Source organism: Antechinus flavipes, chromosome 6 (assembly GCF_016432865.1).
Source record: "Antechinus flavipes isolate AdamAnt ecotype Samford, QLD, Australia chromosome 6, AdamAnt_v2, whole genome shotgun sequence".
NCBI lineage: Eukaryota > Metazoa > Chordata > Mammalia > Dasyuromorphia > Dasyuridae > Antechinus > Antechinus flavipes.
In genome coordinates, this window is record NC_067403.1 from 256,112,153 (window position 1) to 256,120,335 (window position 8,183).

Below are 8,183 nucleotides of genomic sequence, written 5' to 3' on the forward strand. Positions count from 1 at the left end.
CTTCCACTCTAATGACAGCCGTGAGAATTCAGGATTTGCCATCCCAAGGTCCGGATCTGGGTCTGCCTGCCAAGGGATTAGCTGTAAGGCACCGAGCCGGTCCACTCTCAGGGACTCAGTTTCCTTATCTGTAAAGTAGAACAACATTCACCGTCCTTATAGCAAAAGGTCATTGTGAGAAAAAGTTCTGGAGGCCACGACTGGGTCCGGCAGGTGAAATCGGCAGAATGGTTCACTGTGGGGCCGGAACCAGAGGCCTGGATCTGCAATCCGGGGAGGCTCCACCCCACCAGGCTGCTATGGGGGGGGGATGTTTGGCTGCCAACTACAATGTTCCTGTCAGGGATAGGAGGCCCTATTCTCAGGAAGTCTCATTATAATTATTTTATGTTTTATTGTTGTTTTTTTTTGTTTTTATCGAACAGTATTTCCACTTATTACTAGTCCTCCTGCAGGGAGAATCCCTTTGTAACAAATGTTAATACTTAACAGAACACACTCCCCCGACCCTCAGGATAAGTGTCCCGGAGAAGGTCACCCTAAGGTTCCAGTACTCTGGGTCATATCCACTAAAACCATTGCTTTGGAGCCCCTAGCAATGCAGTCCGCTTTGCTAATCGGCCAGAAGACACAATATAGTTAAGGTAAATGCACTTAATGAAACAGCAGGGTAAGAAAAGTAGCTACAACCATTCTCCCCCATAAACCCACCAAAACACATCGGTGGGAAAAATGGACATAGACGGGGAACAAACACCGAATGGAGGTGGGCAACGGCCGCAGGCGGGGCAGTTCTCTATCCATGTCATTGTAGTATTAAGACAACTCTGAGACACCACCACACACCTGTCGGATTGGCTAAAACGGCAGGAAAAGATAATACGGGTGTTGGAGGGGATGCGGGAGAACGGGGACACGGATACATTGTTGGTGGAGTTGTGAGCGATCCAACCATTCTAGAGCAATTTGGAACTATGATCTGCAAGTTATCAAACTGAGGGTGTCATGGTGCTGATCCCCCCTGACCGGCCTCCCTCATTTCCCCCGGAAATGCTAGCCCAGTCCTACAGGCCATACGGCCCTGAGGCTTCTCTGGGCTCATAATGTCAGGCTTCAGCACAGTCCTTGGCTGCAGGTCTCCTAGCTCTTCCTCCTGAAGAATGGGCTTTGTGTTGATCTTTTAGGTCAAGGCCCAAAGAGGCTTTAAAAACGTTATCTCCAAGAACAGCCAGCTGCAAATATTTAAAACAAAACAAAACAAAAACCTGTTTTTTGGGGAATAACAGACTGGCGTTTTCCCCTCACCCAGTGTCCAGCTAAGGAGGCCGCTAAGGCAGAAAAGGCCTCTCCTCTCGGGCAGGAAGTTCTCGCCCCGGGCGCAGACTTTTAACAACAAAGAGCAGGGACATCCCTAACCAAGCGGTTAGTGCCCTCGGGCTCCAGTCTGGCCCGGCAGTAAAGGTTCAGGCTCAGCGGGCTCGGCGCTCCGGACTTATCCCGCTTTGCGGGGCCACAGGCCCGCCTGCCCCTTCCGCTCTCCAGTATAAGGCGCGATTCCAAGCCCGGGGAACGAGGCCTCTCTCCTCGTCTCTACGCCCAGTTCCACAACTTTTCTGAGTAAAAAGCTCCAAACCGACAGCTAAGAAGAGCAGCCGCCCGGTGCCGGCCCACGGGAGGGTCTGGCCCCCTCCAGCGTCCGGCCCACGTCCCTCCGAGGAAAGCGGAGGGAGAGCCAGACCGGGCAGGGATAAGGCCGACGACGAGCGCCCGCAGACGGACGCCTGGTGGAGGCAGCGCTGCAGGCGGGCAGAGGGGAAACTGAAGCTCAGACAGGGCGGAGGCCTTGCCGGCCACAAATGCAGCGATTTATACACCGGGCCGAGCCGGGGATCGGGGCGCCCATTTTGTGGAGGGGGCTACCGAGGCTCAGGTCCTCGGGCAGTGGCGGGACTAGAACGCGCTTCCCGGCCCCGCCCTCGGGCTCAGGAAACAGCCGTTTCCTTGAGGGCGGGGCTGAGCGCCGCGGAGGCACCACGTGACTCGGTCTCCGTGGCAACGCCTTAGCGCGTCTCAACCTCCCTCCTTCTTCTCTCCCCCTCCGGGGTGAATCCCCGCCTCCCTCTTCTCCGGCCCCGCGAGAGGGGAGGAACCGTCGGGCCTCGGGGCTCCGGAAGCGCGGCCCGCCCTCGGCCCGCCCCCTTACGGCCGCGAGTGGACGATCGGGGGAAAACGTCATTTCCAGAGCCTAAGAGCGAGTCCAGTTACCGCGGCGCCGGCGCTTGCGTCACTTCCGGCGCGGTGTTTGGTAGCGGCGGCAACGGCGACATGGCTCTGAACGGAGCAGGTGGGACCGGGCCGGGGCCGGGGTAGGGACGGGGCGGAGAGGCCGGGGCTGGGCCGGGCCGAGGGAGGGCCCAGGGTGGGGGCGGAGGCCGGGCTCCTCCTCACCGGCCCCGGGGCCTCGCGTCCACAGAGGCCGGCGAATCGGAGTGGGAGCCGCCTTCCGAGGCCGAGACCAAGGTGCTGCAGGCGCGACGCGAGCGGCAGGATCGCATCTCCCGCCTCATGGGCGACTACCTGCTGTGCGGCTACCGCATGCTGGGGGACACGTGCCAGGACTGCGGGGTGCGTGGCTTCATTCACTCGTGGACCAGGGGGGCGGGGCGGGAGCCGCAGATGAGAACAAACTGCGCCTGCGCACAAGGCGGGGGGGGGGGGAGCGTGGATGAAGATTGTAAAACTGGCAGAGTAAATGGGGGAAGGGGTGTTCCAGCGACTCCGAGGGGATCCCCAAGGGCTTCCTTATGGGGCACACCCTGAGCTGAGCTTTGATGAAAACCGAAGCACCCTCCCCCAACCTCCCCCTCCCCTCTTGTGCTGTCTGCTGCGCCAGTGGAGTCCGGGAGAGTCCTGCCTTCACTCCCACCGATGGCCGGTGGAACTGCCCCCTGTACCCCTTCTTGGCTTCCTTCACAGTCCATCCCGGGGGCCGGATGGGAGGCAGGTCCTCTGTGTCCCACCCTGACCCTCAGTGTCCTCCTCAAGGAAGGGATGACCTTCCCAGCTCTAGATAGGTAGTCCTGGATCCTTCATAAGCCTTCCTGCTTATTAGCCTCCTGTAGGGGGACTGGTGTCTGGGTGGCCAGAGGAAGCAGGGGAATACGGGCTGGGCTGTTGGCAGGGAATGGGCCCCGGACCACTTGGAACCAGAGCTGGCGCCTCCTTGAGCTTTAGAGGATTCCTCCCGGTGACCCCGTGGAGGACAGAGAGAGAAGGAGGATTCTTTGGGCTTCTTCTTTTCCAGACCATTTTACTCCAAGACAAACAGCGAAAAACTTACTGTGTAGCTTGTCAGGAGCTGAATTCAGACGTGGACAAAGATAACCCAGGTGAGGGGGTCCTGGGGATCCTTAGGGTGAGAGAAGGTCAGAGCCTCTGCTCTGGGTGGCCCAGAGGTGGAAGATGCCGTTTCTGGGCCAGAGAAGCGCAGGTGATCGAGGGGATGACTCGTCCGTAGGCAGGCCGATGTGTGCTCCTGTCCTGAGGGAGCCCAGGGGGCTGAGAAAGATGGGGTGATCGCCCGAATCTGGGGGAGCAGCCTCGTAGGGACCATGCCCCGTCAGTCTCCCCTGTGATGTCCTCTTCCTTCTAGCTCTGAATGCCCAGGCTGCTCTCTCCCAAGCCCGTGAACACCAGCTAGCCTCCTCAGAGCTCCCCACTGCTTCTCGACCAGCCCCACAGCCCCCTGTCCCCCGGCCAGAGCACTGTGAGGGGGCAGCTGCCGGGCTCAGGGCTGCCCAGGGGCCTTCTCCCACCTTGGCTCCCACAGCATCTCTGGCCCCAGATGTCTTGGCAGCCTCCCAGTCGGCTTTACTTCAGAAACTTGCCTGGGCCTCAGGAGAACTGGGCCCGAGCACCTCTTTGGAAGGAAGCATCCAGCTCTGCACCCTGATCCGGGTCTGTGCTGAAGCCCTGCAAGGCATTCGGCAGCTGCAACAGTGAGGGGGCCCGCAAAAGAAGAAGGGCCCCCGGGGGCTGGACTTGTCCAGTGTATGGGTCCAGGGTTTATTATGAATAGCTGCAAGAGAAAGGCACAGAAAAAACATTGGCCCCGCGTGGTTTGTTCCTTCCCCTTCCGTGCTTCTCCAGTCTGGACCCCAGCCTCTGGCCTGTGGGGGCCGCCCAGTGGGGCCGCTCTTGTGTGACCAAAATCATTCCACTTCTGGGTTCCGGGGGCTCCCAGGTGAACCGGAGACCCCTGCTTCCCATTGTATCTTTCCTGTTTGGGGGGTATCCTGGCACCTTTGTTGGGGGGTGAGATGGGGGGGTAGGAGGTACCCCAAGCTTTGAAAAGAGAAAAAACCCAGAAAGGAAGCAGATCCCCTTGCTGCAGAGAAACAAGACCCCGGGATGTTGTGGATTTGCCCGAGGTGACTTTGCCAAGGAAAAACCCACTGGTGGTAGATGGAGGGGGAGTCTAAGTGATGACAAAAGATATAAACACTCCCCCCTCCCTCCCAGGGCTTTATAACCTCGCCCGGTACCATGAAGGGGAGGGAAAGGGACGAGCGTCAGCTCGATCGAAAACGGGCCGACAGCAGGCGCTTAAGGTCAGGCAGGCCCTCGGTGACCTTGGTGTCCAGATTCATCCCCAACCAGAAGCCCACATTCTCGCCCCTAGGGCTCCCAGGGAGCACCCTGCACCTGGGGGAAACGACTCGGGCCTTTGCAGCCTCAAGTGCGGGCCAGCCCGGAGCCTGAAGCCTCTCGAGCGAGAGCAGCGGCCGAGGGCGGGTACCCGCCGCTCCCCAGAGCGAAGTGAGGGCTCCTGGGGTCTGCCCGCTCCTCCATCCCGCCTCCCACTGACGTCTCCTCCCACCTTAAAGGAGCGGCGTCCTCTTCCCTTTCTCCCTGTCGGGCCTGCCCTAAGAGCATCCCGAGAAGCTGGGAGCTGGGGTGAGATCCTCCCTCCCCGCCGCTCGCCCCTTAACCTCCCCGGTGTTCCGGCCCCCCTAGCCGCATCGCCGTCCCCCCCGCGGTTCGTTTTCCTTTTACGAGAGGCTCCGCCCCTCCGGCCGAGAGGAGGGGGTGCAGGGTGGGGCTTCTCCGGAGCCGAACAAAGCCGGCACTCGTAGGGGCAGCGGCGCCCGGGCCGGGCCGGGGCCGGGCGGCCAGAGAAGGAGGAGGAAGAGGGGGGCCGGGCCCTCCTCGCCGGCCCCCCCAGCGTCGCGCCCATGAACGGGTTGCCGGGGGGCCCGGCGCCGGCCCCCGCGCCCTCGCCCTCGGGCTGCCCGCTCGAAGGGCTCCCGCCGCTGCCCCGGGGGCTCAGCGGCCTCCTCAATTCGAGTGGGGGCTCGTGGCGGGACCTGGAGCGCGTCTACAGCCAGCGGAACCGCATCCAGGACGAGCTGAGCCGGGCCGGCCGCGCCCCCGAGGGCCCCTCGCAGCCCCCGCGCCGCCCGGCCAACCTGGACTCGGCGCTGGCCGTGCTGCGGAAGGAGATGGTGCGGGCCGCCCCGGGACGGGAGGATGGCATGGGAGGATGGCATGGGATGGAGGGATGGACGGCGGGGGGTGGGGCTGCCACGGGGAGGCGGGAGTTGTGATGGGGGAACGGGGCAGCCTGGGGATGCGATGATGGGGCGGGGCTGCGAAGGGGGAGCCGGGACGGGCTGGGGATGGGGCACGGAGAGGGCACCCATGAGCGACCCTGGCCTTCCCCAGGTGGGCCTCCGCCAGCTCGACATGTCTCTGCTGTGCCAGCTGTGCTCCCTGCACGAGTCCATCCAAGACTACAAGCACCTGTGCCAGGACATGAGCCTCTGCCAGGACATGTCCTCGTCCCTGCACTCGGACAGCTCCTACCCTCCTGACACCGGCTTCTCGGACGACGACGAAGACGGGCCGGACTGCAGCCTGCCCCGGGACCCGCCCCCTCTGCGAGTCCCCCAGACTCACAATTCCCGGGACAAGTGGCTGCAGGACTCGTTCAGCCTCTGAGGATGCGCCCCTCCCCCAGGAGCCGGCGGCCCGGTCCCCCTCCCCCAGCCCTGGGCAGCCAGGTCCCCGCACACGCCCCCCCAAGCCCTCCGGTCTCTCACTGTGCTAGTTAAAGGGAACGGCTGGGGCCCAGAGCTGGCAGCAGCCGCTTTCCCTGCCTTTGTTCAGGGGCCTCTCCCCAGGAGAGATCCAGGCTCCTCATTATTTCCCACCCAGCCTAGCCAAGCCTTGGACGAACTAACCCCCCCCCCACGCCCACTTCTCCCCTTCCAGGGCTTCTGGGCGCCTCAGGCCACTGGCTGGGACAAGAAAGCAGCATCTGGGGGCTGGCGCCCCTGACATCCCAAGAGCCGCTCCTGCCAACGGTCCGAGGCGAAGCTGACAGCATGGCAAAGGGGGACAGCTCCGGAATCCACTCAAGGCCGCCCGCGAGCCGCGGGGTCACACTTCCAGAGCTGGCTCGGCTATTGGGCAAGACCCGCCCCGCCCCCGCCCCCAAGGTTGGCCCGGCTCCCCGCCCCCGGCAGCGGGGCGGGCAGGGCGGGGCCCTGCCCATTATTTAACACGCTAGGGCCTTGGCCCCGGGGCCCCGCAAATAAATAAACGGCTCTTGTCTCTGCTGAGATCTTGTCTTCTGTGAGATAGGGCCGGGGAAAGGGGCGTGCTGGGACAATGGGGACCGGCTGCAGCGTCTCCTTCTGCCAGCAGGTGGGGCTGCGGCCGCGCAGCCCGGTCTGAAGTTGCCTGGGACTGGCAGCGAGTGCCAGTCTCCAGGCCTGAGTGTGAGAAGCCTCGGAGGGCAGGGCTCTGATCCCTGCTGTGCCCCCAATGGTTCGGACCTCCCGGGGCCGGGCCGAGACGCCCCTTTCCCTTCTGGGCCCCCACTTTTCTGTGAAAAGGAGCCGGCTGGCTTGGAGCTGCCAAGTGCCTGCTGCCTGAATTTGGCCCCGTTTGGAGCCAAGGGGGAGGGGGGTGGGGTGGAAGTGGAAGGAACCGTCCATCTTGAGAGAAACTTTCCACCCAGTCTGGGGGTGGAGTTGCAGCTGAGGCTGGGGCTCCCGCTGGGGCAGGAAGTGAGAGGGCTGCGCTCCCAGGCCCATCTTGGGGCCGCTCCCCTGGGGAGGAAGGGAGGGAGGAAGGAACGAGCTGAGGGGCCTGCTGCCCCACCCCCTCCCCATCCGAGGAAGAAAGCAGAGCCCATCGCCAAGCTTCGGGCGGACCTGGGGAGACCCTGCTCCCCCGGAGCTCAATGTTGGGGGGGGGAGCTTTCAGATCCTGCAGAGAATACGCCCCCAGCTCCGTTCTCATTCGGGCCCCTCGTGCAAGGGCGCAGCCTGAGTCCTCCCAAGTCCGCTGGGCTCCGCGGGCCGGCCGCCCCGCCCAGTCCGGGAACCCCCTCTCCCCACGCGCCAGGAAGCGGCCAGAAACCCGGCCAGACGGGCCACAGACACACCCGCCCTCCTCCGTCCCCGTGCCCCTCCCCGAGCCTTCCCGAGAGCAGAGGGCCCGGAGGCCGGCACCAGTGGGGAGGGAATGCTCAGAGCGGATCAAGCGGACTCTGAATGGATGACGAGAGCAGAGAGTGATCAGTGACTTTATAGACTCTTCTGTAGGTCTCCCCACAACCCTGCGGGAGGACCCAGGGAAGCATTTTACAGATGAGGAAACTGAGTCTTTGGAGAGACTTAAGTCCCTTGGGAAAGCTCACACACTAGTGTCAGAAGCAGGGGGAGGGGCTCAGATCTCCATCTTCCTGCTCTCAGACCCCTGGATTTGCCCTGTGTCTCACCCGCTGACATTGCTGTGCGTGAGGGGGGTCCGAGGCCGCCGTCCCTCCTCCCTCCCTCCTCCCTCCCCTGGATGTTCCCGCATCATTTATACCCTCCCTCCCTCCCCCATCTCCAGACATTGGTGTTCTCTCCTGCGGGGAATTCCCTCCGGAGGAAACTCCCTTCCCGGGCTCCCCTCGGGCCCTCTCTCAGGAACGGCCGCTTGTCCCCTCAGCCGCGCAGGGCCCGGCAGTCGGGTCCCCCTCCCCCAGCGGAGGATTTCGTACAAAGGGCCAGCCCGCGGGGGTGCGAGCCCAGCGCCCCGCGCTCCCCTCCACGCGCACCCCGCCTCCCGCACAGGCTGGGCCCCGGACAGCTCCCAACAACCTCGGGCGCGGAGGGCGCACGGCCCCC

At 63.3% G+C, this 8,183-nt stretch overlaps 2 protein-coding genes across 2 annotated transcripts; both read left to right on the forward strand.

The window, feature by feature from the left end:
• Nucleotides 1–2,233: 2,233 nt before the first annotated feature.
• On the forward strand, nt 2,234–4,109 carry ZNRD2 (zinc ribbon domain containing 2). Its single transcript, XM_051964349.1, has 4 exons — nt 2,234–2,344; nt 2,474–2,625; nt 3,305–3,389; nt 3,653–4,109. The coding sequence occupies exons 1-4, from the start codon at nt 2,326–2,328 to the stop codon at nt 4,000–4,002; spliced, it is 606 nt and encodes a 201-aa protein (XP_051820309.1). The 5' UTR covers nt 2,234–2,325; the 3' UTR covers nt 4,003–4,109.
• A 1,025-nt stretch (nt 4,110–5,134) lies between these two features.
• FAM89B (family with sequence similarity 89 member B) lies at nt 5,135–6,620 on the forward strand. The gene is made up of 2 exons (XM_051964351.1): nt 5,135–5,504; nt 5,725–6,620. Exons 1-2 carry the CDS (start codon nt 5,235–5,237, stop codon nt 5,998–6,000), a joined length of 546 nt encoding a protein of 181 aa, XP_051820311.1. The 5' UTR covers nt 5,135–5,234; the 3' UTR covers nt 6,001–6,620.
• Nucleotides 6,621–8,183: the final 1,563 nt, after the last annotated feature.